Source organism: Aethina tumida, chromosome 1 (assembly GCF_024364675.1).
Source record: "Aethina tumida isolate Nest 87 chromosome 1, icAetTumi1.1, whole genome shotgun sequence".
NCBI lineage: Eukaryota > Metazoa > Arthropoda > Insecta > Coleoptera > Nitidulidae > Aethina > Aethina tumida.
In genome coordinates, this window is record NC_065435.1 from 7029251 (window position 1) to 7047045 (window position 17795).

Below are 17795 nucleotides of genomic sequence, written 5' to 3' on the forward strand. Positions count from 1 at the left end.
TTTATTAAAATGATAATTTAATAATGGAGATTCGACCTTCCAGACAAATTTTGGTGAGAGATTAACGCCTAAAGAAGTCATCGCCTCTGCGAAATTAAAACACAATCCCCATCAAATACTAATAAACGTAATTACTAAAACTAAACTATGACATAAAATTAATTTGCGAAACTAACAAGAACAAACAAGTTAGCAAACATTCACGCCAGCATTACACGGAGGTGCATTAACTGAGATTATTTGGAGTACACCACATAGTCGTACAGGGTGGAGGCCAATAATAAGATAAATTGTATTACTTGTAAAGCCAAACGCGAATTACCTTGATCCTTTTTCAATTACGGTCACACCAAATTAGTTTATTCTAGTTGGTGGAGTTCAGAAATACTAGTGGACACACAGATGAGTATTTGCATCCAAAACTTTGCTAAGAAACTGTTGTTGAAGGAGGCTAATGGCTTTCACTGTAGAAAACAATCGGTGGAATCACATTTTCAAAACTAATAGGTCACAATAATTACAGAAGTCTTAAATTATTAGTGTAAACATGTGTTAAGCATGATCTCCAGCAAAAAAAAAAGCAATTAGATTTCCATCATTTATTAAAATATACTTAACACATTTTACTGTAAAAAGCAATCGGCGGAATCACCATTTTCAAACCTAAAAGGTCACAATAATTACAAAAATGTTTTAAATTATTAATCTAAATATGTATTAAACATGTTCTTCAGAAAAGAAAACTAATAATTATGGTTTCATTATTTATTAAAATATACTTAACACATTTCACTGTAGAAAATAATCTATAGAATCACATTTTCAAAACTAAAATGTCACAATAATTACAGAAAAGTCTTAAATTATTAGTGTAAATATTTGTTATACATGTTCTTCAGAAAAAAAACTTATAATTAGGGTTTTATCATTTATTAAAATATACTTAACTTATTTTACTATAGAAAACAATCTGTAGAATTACTTTTTCAAAACTAGAACGTCACAATAATTACAGAAAAGTCTTAAATTATTAGTGTAAATATGTATAAACATGTTCTCCAGCAAAAAAAACTAATAATTATAATTTCATCATTTATTAAAATATACTTAACACATTTCACTGTAAAAAATAATCGGTAGAATAACATTTTCAAAACTAAAATGTCACAATAATTACAGAAAAGTCTTAAATTAGTAGTGTAAATATATGTTAGTCTCCAGCAAAAAAAAAACTTATAATTAGGGTTTCATCATATATTAAAATATACATAACACATTTCAATATAGAAAATAATCTGTAGAATCACATTTTCAAAACTAAAATGTCATAATAATTACAGAAAACTCATAAATTATTAGTGTAAATATATGTTTGTTTCCAGCAAAAAAAAAACTTATTATTAGGGTTTCATCATTTATTAAAATATACATAACACATTTCACTATAGAAAATAATCTGTAGAATCACATTTTCAAAACTAAAACGTCACAATAATTACAGAAGAGTCTTAAATTATTAGTGTAAATATATGTTAGTCTCCAGCAAAAAAAAAAACTTATAATTAGGGTCTCATCATTTATTAAAATATACTTAACACATTTCACTGTATAAAATAATCGGTAGAATCACAATTTCAAAACTAAAACGTCACAATAATTACAGAAAAGTCTTAAATTATTAATGTAAATATATTTTAGTCTCCAGCAAAAAAATATAATTAGAGTTTCATCATTTATTAAAATATACATAACACATTTCACTGTAGAAAATATTCTTTAGAATCACATTTTCAAAACTAAAAGATCACAATAATTACAGATACTTTCCAGCAAAAAAACTAATAATTAAGGTTTCATCATTTATTAAAATATACTTAATACATTTCACTGTAAAAAATAATCTGTAGAATCATATTTTCAAAACTAAAATGTCACAATAATTACAGAAAAGTATTAAACATGTTCTCCATCAAAAAATTTTATAATTAGTAAAAAACAATCTGTAGAATCACGTTTTCAAAATTAAAAGATCACCATAATTACAGAAAATTCTTAAATTATTAGTGCAAATATACGTTAAACATGTTCTCCAGCAAAGAAAGTTAAAATTAGGGTTTTATAATTTTTTAATTTATAAATCTATTTATTTTATTTTTAAAATATCAACAATGCACATAAAATATTCGGTAGAAACACGTTTTTTAAAATGTCTTCAGCAAAAAATTAAATACTCGGTTTTATTATTATTTATTATATATTTCAAAGTGTAAATATTTATTTTATTTAACAAATTTTGAAAATAAATGTGAAAAACACACATCAAAATCATATATGAAAGTCTTAAATTATTAGGTTGTTAAAGTTCTTCAACAGGAAAAGCAATTATTTGCAATTATTGATTATTTACATAAAAGAATTCACTGTAAATAAACGTGTAAACATTTATTTATCTGTTGTACGTCCATGTGTAAAAAACACCTTGTAGAACACAGTTTCTAAACTTAATGAATACGTAAAAGTTTTAAATTATTAGTTTAAACATGTGTGCTCCGGCTAAATGCAAGCAGGAATAATTTGGGTGCAAACACCGCACCGTGCTACGTAGAAATATATCTGATACATGATAATTAAGTTGCGAACTAATTTTGTTTGTGGATGCGATGCATGCGTGCATGTTTTCGTAGCAGACAGGAAAGTAATGCAATATTTGCCGGGATAATTAGGTTACCCGGCGAATACACGAGACCTTCTCGTACGTCGTCCTTTACGTTAACACTTTTTAAAGCCTGTTAAAAAATCCGGCGCACGGCCCAATTATTGCACTGCTTCAGCCTGTGAAAGTTCAAAAAGTGCAAAGTAACCGGAACGTACGGACATCCAGAGAAAAAAAAAATTGTAGCAAACAGTTTCCGGACTTGTAATTTCGTCGCCCCGGGGGGTCCGGGCACCGAATTACGTCCGGCCGGTTACTTTGGATTCGGGTCTGTCGGAAATTGGCTGAGTTTATAGGCCCCCGTTTATTAAACCCGACCGATTATTTCCAGATGCAAGCGTATCCGACGTCAATATCGAGTTTATACATTTGGTGGATATATTTCGTTGTAACGGTGTCGGCGTTCGCCGTGCCTAGAACAAAGGACTACAAGTCCGGTGAAGTGGTACTGAACAAGCACGCGATCGAGGATGAGCCCACTTGCAACGAGCTTAAAGAGATGTGGCGGTTTTCGAAAAGACAGTCCCGTGCGGCCGAGATCACTAACGAAATCCCGATGGCCAGAGACCCATTTTCGGACAACATCTGGGAACCATACTACGCCACCTCCAGAAGCATCGGGGGGTAAGTATGATGCTGTTTTATTTTTGTTTTGTTTTCCGGCAATCGAACGCAATTTTGGCTGCCACGCAACAAGTTCAAGTTGGGGTGTGGCAAGGGGAACAGGACAAGAGGAAAATAAAGAATGTTCACGAAAATTTGTTTACATTAACAGAAATCAATGCTCAGTCTCCCGAGCTTCTATCGAGGGTGCTTGGTGTGTTGTCAGTACGAAAATAACCATTATAATCAGACAATACGAAAGAACAGGATTTGTTACTTCATGCATAAACATGTTATTTAATTCTAATTCTTGTTTATTTAAAGTTTGTAACTTTAACATTCATTATATTTAAATTCCCTTAAATCACGCACCGTTATGCTGATTAAAAATTTAAAGCCGTTCCAATTTATTAATATATGCATATTAATTAATAATTAATTATTTATACATACATAAGTCAAATTGTAATATAAAGCGCATTCGCCATTTTTTTTTAAAAAGTGCTTTAACCGTCAGTTACTCTATTTATAAGAAACAATATCTTTCATAACCAGATTTTATGTAAGTTATCTGTATCGTGTTCTTAAATTATATTTTTACCACGTTATTTGTTATCCACGTGCTCCTCCTGCATCTTTTTCCATGTGACATTTCAGCCTCACTACATCCAGAAATTTAATTGTCTCTTTTATGAAGCAAATTTATGTAAAAAAATTAAAACAATATTTTTAAAATAACATCAAAATAGTAAATTAAAAAAAAAAACTAAAATCTCAAAAAAGTATTTATAAAGAGAAAAAATATGTTTCAACGTAAAATGACATTGAAATACAAAGAAAAAATTGATTATTTTAGTCAAAAAATTGTTGCAACTTGGTTATTCCTAATAAAAATAAATAGTAATCTTAAAATTTTATAAAATATACATAAAAAATATTAATATATATTTTTTACCGTAAAATTTTAAGGATAGAATGCAAAAAATAAATTTTATTAAAAATAATTCAGTATTTTATAATAAGTATAATTATATTTTTTCAACATAGAAGTTGAATGATAAATTACAAACAAATATATACTTTTATAAAAGAAATTATCTCAACTAAACATTAAGTCTTAATAAATTGTTAAATACATATAAAAAATAATTTAAAATTTCTTAAAATTAAAAAACAATAAAATATTGAATATTTTTATTTATTTTTAAGTATATATAAAAAATATAATTACATTTTTTAGTATAAAAATTGAAATATAAAAAAATTAATTACAAATTATAAATTACAATAACAAAAGGTCTTATTAGACATAAATAATAAAATATTTTGTAAAATATACAAAGATAAAAATTATATTAATATATTTTATTTATATTTTGCTAATTATTATTATGAAAAAAATTTGTTTCGACTTAAATATTACATTATAATTTTGTTAATTTTTATAAAATAATTCATTTAAAAAAAAAATACAATTTTACCATCAAAATAATTGTTTAAATAATCCACCACATATTTTCTATTATATTTTTTATAAAAATATATTACATTTTAAATAATATTTTATCTAAAAAGTAAAAAATATATCAATTTCAATAATTTTTTTTAATTCAATACAGTATTTGGTTTATTACTTTTACATTTATTAATTATGCATAAAATTACAGCTTATTTTTTTTTAATATTAAGTTATATGATGATAAATAAATTGAATAAAATATTTTTTCTTAAAAAGAATCTCAATATTAATTTGGTATGTTTTTAAAAGAATCAGTTTTTTGATATAGGTTAAAAATATATATTTTTATAAAAGAAATTGTCTCAACTAAACTATTAAGTCTTAATATATTATTAAATACATATAAAATAATTTAAAATTTCTTAAAATTAATAATTAATTAGCTATTATAAATATAAAAAACAATAAAATATTGAATATTTTTATTTATTTTTAAGTATGTATAAAAAATATAATTACATCTTTTAATATAAAAATTGAAATATAAAAAAATTAATTACAAATTATAAATTAAAATAACAAAAGGTCTTATTAGAAATAAATAATAAAATATTTTGTAAAATATACATAAATAAAAATTATATTAATATAATTTAAAAGTTGAACGATTGAATGAATAAAATATATTTTGCTAATTATTTTTATGAAAAAATTAGTTTCGGCTTAAATATTTATTGTGTTTGAATCATTTGTAAATACTAAATAAAGACCGCATTCGCCATTTTTAAAAATGATGCATTCGCCATTTTTTAAAAAAATAATAGTGCATTCGCCATTTTTAAAACTATTAACGCCTGTCATTTTAAACACGCATTCGCCATTTTTTAAACTTCAGCAACAGATCACGAATGAAGAAAATGCCTTTCGTGATTTTTCTCATTTCAGCTACGTGTATAAAACACGAACATGTTTTATAACAAAATTTTATATAATTTATCTGTAGTGTCTTCTAAAATTGTATTTTTTGTCACGCTATTTGTTACCCACGCGTTACGTCCGCATTTTTTTCATGTGACTTTATGTATTACATCCAGACATTGTCATTCTCACTGTCTCCAGGAAATTTATTGTCTGTTTCAGGAAATTTCCAAGAACATCTGACATTATTGAATTGACACGTATTTATATATTTTTTTTTCTTGTCCAACAAATGGAAGTAATATTTTTTAGTGTGATTTAGGAATTTATTTAATAATGGAAAATGTTTATTTATTCTCTAAAATCAATCGTGTCTAATGAAATTGTTCGTGGAACAATATATTTACATCCAAATATAAAATCATTACCAGAGTCGACAGTATAAATTATTGAAACTGCTGCTGAAATTGAAATAATATTTGAGAAAAGTAATAAACTGAAGATAGTCTGCAAATAAAATTTTTATTATTCCTTTCAGTAAAATAAATCAAGTATACTTTAAAACATCTTTATAAGATTTATTGGATTTCGTATTTATTTTATTTAAGTACCTCAAATATCTTGTCTCCCAGCCAAGCAAATAATATTTTATATTTTAAAACATAAAGAAAGTCAAAGAAAATTTTGTATATCTAAGCATTTTTATTAAAATCTCAGAAATACACCCTCTAATGTATCATCAATTTGTAAGTTAAACAATTAAAACCTTACTTCGCCAATTTAGTTAGTTAGGACATATTTTATAAAAGCAAATTAATTCGTAATTATCTCAGTGTTTGGTGTTAAGTAGACATAATTCTTGTGAACTGCCTACTTAACCGTCCAATTCTTTGAGCGATAAAAAAACTTTTGTTAAATTTGTCCCTTTGTACGCTTAAAGTAATGCCCAGATCATTTCCTCCCTCTCGTTCTTGAAGTTAGATAAAAAACATTCCCAGTGCATTAAATTTGTATCCCCCCGTACGCCCGGTCGTCTGAAGTTCCCCTCCGAATAATGTATGCCCGGAAAAATAAACATTTTAAAATTTATCCCTTGAAGGGATCAAAAAGACTTTGTTTTATTTGCCATTAAATGCGTCCACGTCTGGAAACATCTTCATACGATTTATTGGATTTCCCTTCTACAAGTGTCTCGAGTGTCCTCCTTTCCGATCCGACCGAAAGGTATTTCACCTTTGGGAATTGAGGCAAACAATCGAAATATTTCAAAATCTAATAGCACACCCACATTCCCCATTGACAGTTATTTTGCCCTACAATTTTTATTATTCCTTCAAACCGGGTAATGGATAACTGGATTACGTCCAACCAACAAATTTCTGCGATAATTACATTTCCGATGGAATGAGCTTTAAATTCGCCGTGAAATTTATGGAAACGTATCAAACCGAAGACGAAATCGACAATAACACAAATGATAAATATTGCTTAGTAGTCACTCGTATAATTTATATCTTTGTATTTACTGCGTGAACGAACTCAGTGTTAAGGTTAAGTCAGTCGAAAGATAACAAGGAAAGCAGTTATTCATTTCTTCTCAAAGGCTAAAGCTCGAGCAACAGCTTTTGGACTCGCAGTAAATTGGTTTATTGTGTATTGCACAGGAAAATTCCCTTTCTCTTCGGCTCCGTTTTAGGCCTTACGTTCCCGTGTAAATCCTAAATAAGAAAACTGATAATTAGGTTGTTACTGAATCGATTGTTAGGTTGGACTTTCTTTGCCAACTTTCAGTTATGTATATGTGAATGGGGGGGTGGGATGAAAACTTTTCAGGACACGTCCTTTTTGAGTAGTGCTCCGGGCGTTCGTATTTCAGAGACACAAGGGACGAACCATATTTCCATTGAAGTATATATGACAATGTTTCATATAATTTTCAGGCTCGAGATGCTGTGACATTGAACGACATTGTTTCGGGGAGCTTTTAATTAAGTGCCCTTTAAGTAAGTAACACACGAAGTTCATCAGACAGGCATAATTAGCGAAGAAGTCGAAAAAAATTTTATTGAGGTTTATTTATTTTATAACATCGTAAACATCTTTAAAACAACTTGAACGCAACATCAAAGGTGGAAGCTGAATCACAACAAAATTAGCCGAATTAATTAAATATACTGTTATAAAATTAATAAAAAAATCGCCCCCAGATGTAGGCCGAATTAAATTATCTGAAAGGCTTCTATTTCAGAAATTTAATCCTTTATAATAAAGCATATTTTTTGGGGACGTTTAATTTACCTTTCTACTTTAAATATTAAATGTATTTTAAGTTTAACACAAAAATGTCAATTTATTCAACAAAATACGTTTGATAATTTGCATTTTGGAAAAATTTTTGTGCAACCTTGTCGTTTATACAAGGTGTTTCTAAAAGATTCTCCAGAAGAAAAGAAAGCTCCTGAAATTTAAATTTCAAAAGTTGTTTATTTCTCTTTTTTTGTAAACTTTGGTCCAATCGTATTTATATTTAGTACGTATTATTCTAAAATAAATTCCCTAAAATTGGTGCCCTTGAGTAATTTTGATTATCACCGCCATTTTTGAGATATTTCAGATTAATTATTCTTTTACCAGACATATCTTTATATCTTAAATAAAGATAATGAAATATATCATAAATTATATATTTTTGTAAACCTTTGTAAAATTACATTGTTTTCATATAATAAATTATATTTGGCTAAGCTATAACAATATTTCTGATACATTTTGAGATAATTAATATTTTTATTCCTTAATTGTTAAGAATACTTTTATCAACTAAAATATTTAGTAGAGTTAACATAATCACCTTTGAAAAATACTGTTTTCCGTTTGTTTATGTATATTAAAATATTATTTGAGATACGCAGAAGATCAATTTGAGACACCCTTTACTTGATGCTAAACATTTGTTTTTAACGTATTATTTGCCCGATAAAAAACCATTGTTGGGTACTTTTTTACTCCCCTCTCGTTCCACAGATAAAAAGCACTTTATGTGCCACAAATTTATATTTTTGTACGCCCAAATTATTTCCAGGCGTTTCCAGTTGTTCCGGAAATTATGGTAATAAATTGTAACATTAAAATTTGAGTCGAATTTCATAAAAATACGAAAACTTCTTAAAACGAAATATAAATTGTTCGGCGCAAAAACACTATTGAATGCCGCGAATTCCGTCATAAATTTAATTTCCCACTATTTCCTTTGAAAATAGTATCACGAACGAAATCCCCGTAGATTGATGTTGACGTTCCTAGAAAACCATCGGGGGATTAGTGTCTGGAAAAGTTTTCATTTCCAACGCGACAATATTTCGTCTAATGAATTTTTAAAGAGGTTCACGAAAATTGTTTCCCTAAGATGTAATTACTAGAAACTAGGCCAAGCAAACTTTTCATAGTGAATACGTTGGTGAATTAAAAACTTCCCGTTCATCAGTAATTGAATATTAAATTAGATCATAACATTAAATTGACAATGGAGTGACAATATGAATTGAATTGACTCTTTGAGATGGGCAGATGAAAGCGTGAGTAGCTGAAAGGATATAAGAAAGAAATGATAATAGACTCTCAGGATAAAGGACGAATAGATGAAAGGATATGTACATCAATTGATAGATTTATATATCGTTGAATAAATGGGATGGGATAATATAAACTGGAGTGACACAATATAGACATGATTAAAAATAGTAATGGATAATATGTTTGGCATTAAACTTTAATTGGAAATGTTACGTCTCAATTCAGCAGTATTTCAGTAAACAGGCATTTCTGAAAATTCATCAACCGACTGACGTTCTTTGAAATTCGTCAATATACACTATAAATCTATATCGTAGAAATAGTGACACACAAAATGAACAAAAATACACGCTTGTCACGTCTATAATAAATTATCTAGTAAGATATAACAAATAATGTGAATATAAAAATTGTTTCCTTTTTATAAAACAATTTAAGCATTTAGGTCAATTAATTCCCACTTATTCAAAAAGTATTCTTTGTATCAGATGATAAAATGTCTGACACAAAACGTTGAAATTTAAGTATGTGAAGTTTTAATTAGAAACGTTACCACCCGGATTTTTAACATTCCAGGTTCTCGTAAATTTTCATTTTTACTTAAAATGGTTGGTGAGATATATGCAGTGTAATTTATTTATTTTTAAGTTAAAATTACCAAATATTTTATTTGATAAAAGTATTATTAACAGTTAAGTAATAAAAATATTAATTATTTCAAAATATACCGAAAGTATTGTTAGTTATTAGATAAATCTAATTTCCACAAATATATAATTAAATTATCTTCATCTAAGATATGGAGATATTTCTGCTAAACTTAAGATATTTAATAGTGTAGTCAAAAAAACATATTCCAAGTTCCATAGAACATCTAAAATCAGTCAGTTTGAACCACAAAACTGCACAAAACTTTAAGCTACCTTTAATCTATTAAGATTAAAGTCCAGAAAGTTTTAAAGCAAAAAAAAAAAATTAAAATGAAAAATAAATAAACTCATAAAGTAAGTAAGGAGGCAAATAAAACAATTATCAAGCAGGAAATCGAAAGTCCCCTTTTTGAATGTAATCCCGAACGGTTCTCCAAGACCGTCAACATCAATCTGCGAGGATTTCACCCCCCGATTCTATTTTTCTTGGCGGCTTAGCGAATAGAAAAACAAAAGCGAATAAAATTGATTTCATTCGTTCCGTAAAAATCGAACGGCTGCCGAAAACTTTTCGTCCTGCGAGCTCTTAAAACTTCCGCAAAAAACGATCCGTAAATCTCGCTAAATATTTGCCGTGGCATCGCGAAACCGAGGAAATATGAAATGCCGTGCGGGCATCTCGTTTTTCTTCCGGACGGGATAATAAGTTTAAAATTAAATCCGGGCCAAGTTTTCAATACGTCGGCACTCATGAAACTCAATTATTAATGTCATCGGGATCAATATTTTCGGGGTAGGTGGGGGAGGTCACGGAGGGATGTTCGTATTTCCAGTTAACACACACGAAACGATTAGGTCCCGACTAAGATTAAAACCGATCAAATTTAAATATAAATGCGAAAAACCGTGCCCGCACCGTGGCGGAATGTTGGCAAATTATTCTGTTTTAAGTGTACACTCAGGGCCATAGGAAATGGAACACGTAGATTCAATGATCCAATTTTAACGTCCAGAATGGGGATGAGGTGGGGCAAATTTTAATTATCTCAGTACGTTTGTTAAACGACGAATTATTGGATTAAAAAAGGTAACACTTTCGTATGTGTCTTGCCCGTCCCAATCTCTAGGCATCAACCCTATAGAAAACATGGGAGGTCACGTTTATACCCAAATTCGACATAAAAATTTTACAAATTTAAATGAGTTGATCAGTGCAATTCAAGAAGCTTGTAGTTATTATACAAATTGTTAATGTTAAAATAAATAACACATATTTATTCATTAAAAATCCCTTTCAAAATTAAAGTTGCTCTATTGATGTCCAGTTCAATTAACACAATTAATAATTGCCCATGATAAGTATCGAGAAATATTTTTTATTGAAAAAACAGCTGTACTACTTGAACTGCATGCCAGTACCTCTAATGTTTATTGTTTTTTCTGTTATTACTGTGTTCACACTTTGTATAAGTGTTAATGTTAAATTAAATAACACAGATTTAATCAATATAAATCCCTTTCAAAATTAAAGTTGCTATATTGATGTCCAGCTCAATTACCACAATTAATAATTGCCCATGATAAGTATCGAGAAATATTTTTTATTGAAAAAACAGCTGTACTATTTGAACTGCATGCCAATACCTCTAATGTTTATTGTTTTTTCTGTTATTGCTGTGTTCACACTTTGTATAAGTGTTAATGTTAAATTAAATAACAAAGATTTAATTAATATAAATTCCTTTCAAAATTAAAGTTGTCATATTGATGTCCAGCTCAATTACCACAATTAATAATTGCCCATGATAAGTATCGAGAAATATTTTTTATTGATAAAACAGCTGTACTACTTGAACTGAATGCCAGTACCTCTAATGTTTATTGTTTTTTCTGTTATTGCTGTGATCACACTTTGTATAAGTGTTAGTGTTAAATTAAATAACACAGATTTAATCAATATAAATCCCTTTCAAAATTAAAATTGCTATATTGATGTCCAGCTCAATTACCACAATTAATAATTGCCCATGATAAGTATCGAGAAATATTTTTTAGTGATAAAACAGCTGTACTGCTTGAACTGAATGCCAGTACCTCTAATGTTTATAGTTTTTTCTGTTATTGCTGTGATCACACTTTGTATAAGTGTTAGTGTTAAATTAAATAACACAGATTTAATCAATATAAATCCCTTTCAAAATTAAAGTTGTTATATTGATGTCCAGCTCAATTACCACAATTAATAATTGCCCATGATAAGTATCGAGAAATATTTTTATTGATAAAACAGCTGTACTGCTTGAACTGCATGCCAGTACCTCTAATGTTTATTGTTTTTTCTGTTATTGTTGTGTTGACACTTTGTATAAGTGTTAATGTTAAATTAAATAACAAAGATTTAATCAATATAAATCCCATTCAAAATTAAAGTTGTTATATTGATGTCCAGCTCAATTACCACAATTAATAATTGCCCATGATAAGTGTCGAGAAATATTTTTTATTGATAAAACAGCTGTACTGCTTGAACTGAATGCCAGTACCTCTAATGTTTATTGTTTTTTCTGTTATTGCTGTGATCACACTTTGTATAAGTGTTAGTGTTAAATTAAATAACACAGATTTAATCAGTATAAATCCCTTTCAAAATTAAAGTTGCTATATTGATGTCCAGCTCAATTACCACAATTAATAATTGCCCATGATAAGTATCGAGAAATATTTTTTATTGATAAAACAGCTGTACTACTTGAACTGAATGCCAGTACCTCTAATGTTTATTGTTTTTCCTGTTATTGATGTGTTTACACTTTGTGTAAGTGTTAATGATAAATTAAATAAAACAGATTTAATCAATAAAATCCCTTTCAAAATTAAAGTTGCTATATTGATGTCCAGCTCAATTAACACAATTAATAATTGCCCATGATAAGTATCGAGAAATATTTTTTATTGATAAAATAGCTGTACTGTACAAATTGTTAATATTAAAATAAATAACACATATTTATTCATTAAAAATCCCTTTCAAAATTAAAGTTATATTTATGTCCAGCTTAATTCAGTAAAATATATGTAACATTTTATAGAATAAAAATATAGTAATTTTTATAATACAGTATCAAACAACAATAGTAATTATTTTTTTTCTATGTCGCAGAGTATATAAAACTGGTTCTCTAAAGTAACTTATTATAATTGGATGGTTTTCGTAAAAACATTTGTTTTATGAAATTTGCATTGTAAAATTGTGCAAATTGTGTAAATAATTGAAAACATTGTTTAACTTTGTTTTTACTAACTGACAGGTCTTTTAAATATTTCAATTAATTTTGAGAGAATAATATTAAAAACGGAATTGTGGTTTAAAAATGGCGAATGTGCTTTGACATGTTAAAATATGGTGAATGCGCACATATTTAAAATTATGGCGAATGCGGTACCGGTTTTAAAATTTGGCGGATGCGCCTGTATTTATAAATATGGTGGGTGCGTCGATGCATGCTGGTTTTAGTAATGGTGAGTGCCCATTTAACGTGTTAATAGAGCAATAAGTATAATAAAAAAGTTATTATTAGCCTTTATTTCACCTAATTTTAAAAAATAGCTCAAAGGCAATTTTTGAGCTTGAAACTGGCAACTAGCCTAAAGAACAACAACAATAGATTTTCTTAATTGGCATAAACGACAGCAATTGAACCCGCATTGTACCAATAACCCTCACAAAACAAAAAAGAAAACGCAGCACCCCGTCGTGCAAGATTCTCATTTAATCAAAACCAACGGACGCGTAGCCTACGAAATAACTTCCATCAAAAGACAAAACAAGTTTTATCGTAAAGCCACACACGCGATTGAAACGTTGCTCCGCAACTTTTCCGACGTTCGGGAAACATAAAGAATTCTTGTGCCGGGCGTGTTTTACGGGGCGTCACGAATTCCCGTTTTTATCCTCTCATTTTCCTAATTGCCTGTTACAGTTCTTCATTCCCCAATAAATTAATTTACGTTCGAAGACATCTTTATACGTCCCCGTCCTATTTCAATTTACAATTCGAGCCCCCTTATCCGAACTATAAAGCAAGGGCATTACGTTTTTGCCCCATAAACTATTCGAAAGTCCAATAAAAAGTTGCGCCACGTTTTATTTTTGAATAGTGCACATTTACGGGCCAACTTTTAAAATTAGATACACGAAAGAGACGGCGAAAAAAAATGTTTCGAACATGGATTAAATTAAAAGCAGGTTTCGTAGGTGTAAAGTAATTGCGAAACGTCTACCTCACCTAATTATTTGAACGGTACAAAAAGCTTTGTTGGAATTGTCCCTTTTGTACGATTTAAGCTACATATGTCAAAAAGGTTTTCAACCTTTTTACACCAGATGTATATAAAAAGTAGGCCGCTTTCGTGTAGGAAGAAAACGCCTCAACATTTTTTTTACTTGTTACATGGTAGCTGAAAAGTACACTGACTTTTTTTGCTGTCTAAAAGTTTTAAGAATTTTTTAATGGTTTTACTTTAATACAACGTTTATATACAATGTTCGTAAAATATACTACTAAGATAATAAAACTTATAATTAATATATCGATTATGTTCAGGTGGCAATTTCGAAGTGACTTTTACAAAAGTTGTGTGGGAGTTCCCTAAATATAATTCAGTGAGTATTTATTTACTATATTGTTGGTACGTTTACACATTTCAATTTAAATTAATTAAAGTGTTTGGAATCACTGTCAATCAAGTAGAAAATGTGAATTTTGCATAAACTGTTACAGTTGGGCTGAAAAATTCGTAGGCTAGCATAGAAAAAATCTTTTTTTTTATAGAATTTGATTTTATTGTTCAATATAGATGTGTTTGAAGGCCATACAATGATTATAGTGGTCATACAATTTTTCGATACCATTTTTATAATACGATTTGTCTTTAGCCACAAAATAGGCTTCAGTCTACTAGGTTGGGCTCCGGTGTGAAATGATGGAGCCATGTTTCATCCATTATCACATATCGACGCAAAAATTCGGGTTTAGTACAGCTCCAAAACACTGCTCAGAATCATCAATTCGTTGTTGTTTTTGGCCGATTGTGATTTGAACAGAGCTTTCCCATACCCAAATATTCATTCACGATATGTCCAAAACGTTCCTTTGACATCTTTAGGGTCTCAACTATCTAAATCAACTTCACTTTAGGGTTATCCGAAATTATTTCGTCGGTAACAGCCTTTTTGGGGCGTCCACTCGTCTTCGGTGCTCATTTCGCCTCGTTTAAACTTAACAAACCATTTCTCAACAATTGATTTTCATGGTGCAAAGTCCAAATAATGTTTATCAAGCCAAGCCTTGGCTTCAATAGTACTTTTGTCGCCAATAAACAATGCTTTATTAACACACGAAATTTTTTCAAACTAACAAAAGTTGCTTCACTCAAAATGTTATAACTCACAAACTAATAGTACGACAGCTGTCAAATTTATACACGTGTTGTTTGAAGGTTAGGGCTAACTGAAAATCATATGGATTTAATATTAGAGTGCCATTTATGTGGCAGCCTACGAACTTTTCAGCCCACCTGTTATATTTTTATAACATACAGTACTGGCCACAATATATCAAAAATATGAATTGGATGCCAGTTCGTATAATATTTAAAACTGGATAATTCGAATAATTAATTAATAATTCCACAACTGTAAATATTATTTAAACAGTTGATATTAAATAAAAGAGTTATGGCTAATATATTTAACATTTGACAAACACCCTGTACATATAGTTTACGGTAAATTTCACAAAGAGTTTACCCAAAATTTCACCTTGCTAATTCCCAAATCCCCGGTGTAAATCCTTTATCAGACGCGTAGAGAAGTTTAGGGATGTTTCCATGTGTGTTGGGCCCGTTCTCGCCGAAATTTATGAAATTTCGTTTAATCCGGCATTAACGGATTCGCGTTTTTTTTCCTCACCCGAAAAGTTGTTTTAATTAAAGTGTCACGTAAAAAAGTATCTCGTGCATTATGAATAGCATCTACCCGAATAATCGCGGACGAGGGGCCCCTTGGCGAACGCGTCGTTTATCATATTTTAATTTCGAACGCGGCGCCGATAATTTAACGAGATAATTAACGGATTCCGTTCAACAATATTACTTGTAGGGCGGGCGGATCTGGGCGATCGCTACTGTCGTTAAAAATGTTTGAACGTTCTGACGAGAAAAAAAAAAACAATACGGAAATCTCGCTGCCGGAGATAAATGCCAACGTTCAGCGGGTATTATTCATTTAAATTTGTTTTCTGTCATGTGATGCGGTGCGAAATTGAAAAGATCTTGATGAATGATCATTGTAAAGATTGCAATAAGTTTGATGTACGGCCGCGGTTCCGAACTAACGCCAGATGGATCTTTCACCGTTCGGAATTTTTATTTTGAACATCCGCAACCGCTTAAAAAAACATCAACACGTGCCGCATCTGTTTTTAACATATTTAAAATGATTTTCGATTTGAAATAGTTTTGAAATAAAGCTTTTTTAATATTTATTATATTGCAAATTATATCGTGGTTACTGAAAAATACATTAATGTGAATTAGAAAATTATACAAATTGTCTGTATTTTGTGATATAATAAACCACATCAGCACAGTTTATGGGTAATTTTTGAATGCAGAATCCAAATTAGCCACTAAATTTTATTTGTCATTTATCCTTTTAAAAAGTTCAAAAAGTAAGTACAGAATTACAGTAGCGACCATAATTATAGTAATTTATCCAACATATGAGCTGTTCACTTGAACTGGATGCCAGTATCTCTAATGTTTATTGTTTTTTCTGTTATTGCTGTGTTCACACTTTGTATTAGTGTTAATGTTAAATTACATGACACAGATTTAATCAGTATAAATCCCTTTCAAAATTAAAGTTGCTATATTGATGTACAACTCAATTAACACAGTTAATAATTGCCCATGATAAGTATGAGAAATATTTTTATTGATAAAACAGCTGTACTACTTGAACTGAATACCAGTACCTCTAATGTTTATTGTTTCTTCTGTTATTGCTGTGTTCACACTTTGTATAAGTGTTAATGTTATATTAAATAACACAGATTTAATCAATATAAATCCCTTTGAAAATTAAAGTTGCTTATTGATCACCAGCTCAATTGACACAATTAATAATTGCCCATGATAAGTATAGAGAAATATTTTTTATTGATAAAACAGCTGTACTACTTGAATTACATGCCAGTACCTCTAATATTTATTGTTTCTTCTGTTATTGTCGTGTTCACACTTTGTATAAGTGTTAATGTCAAATTAAACAACACAGATTTAATCATAATAAATCCCTTTGAAAATTAAAGTTGCTTATTGATCACCAGCTCAATTGACACAATTAATAATTGCCCATGATAAGTATAGAGAAATATTTTTTATTGATAAAACAGCTGTACTACTTGAACTACATGCCAGTACCTCTAATGTTTATTGTTTCTTCTGTTATTGTCGTGTTCACACTTTGTATAAGTGTTATTGTCAAATTAAACAACACAGATTTAATCAATATAAATCCCTTTGAAAATTAAAGTTGCTTATTGATCACCAGCTCAATTGACACAATTAATAATTGCCCATGATAAGTATAGAGAAATATATTTTTTATTGATAAAACAGCTGTACTACTTAAACTACATGCCAGTACCTCTAATGTTTATTATTTTTTCTGCTATTGCTGTGTTCACACTTTGTATAAGTGTTAATGTTAAATTAAATAACACAGATTTAATCAATAAAAATCCCTTTCAAAATTAAAATTCTTATATTGATGTTCAGCTCAATTGACACAATTAATAATTGCCCATGATAAGTA

The 17795-nt window shown here is 29.2% G+C and overlaps 1 protein-coding gene across 3 annotated transcripts in view; it reads left to right on the forward strand.

Moving 5' to 3' along the window:
- Window positions 1-17795, forward strand: part of LOC109608369 (uncharacterized) — a 49253-nt gene that overhangs the window by 9030 nt on the left and 22428 nt on the right. For all 3 annotated transcript variants that reach the window (XM_020024792.2, XM_049961555.1, XM_049961554.1), the window contains one exon: window positions 3045-3337. In XM_020024792.2, the coding sequence (XP_019880351.1) occupies window positions 3045-3337 (293 nt within the window). The remainder of the gene's footprint in view (window positions 1-3044; window positions 3338-17795) is intronic.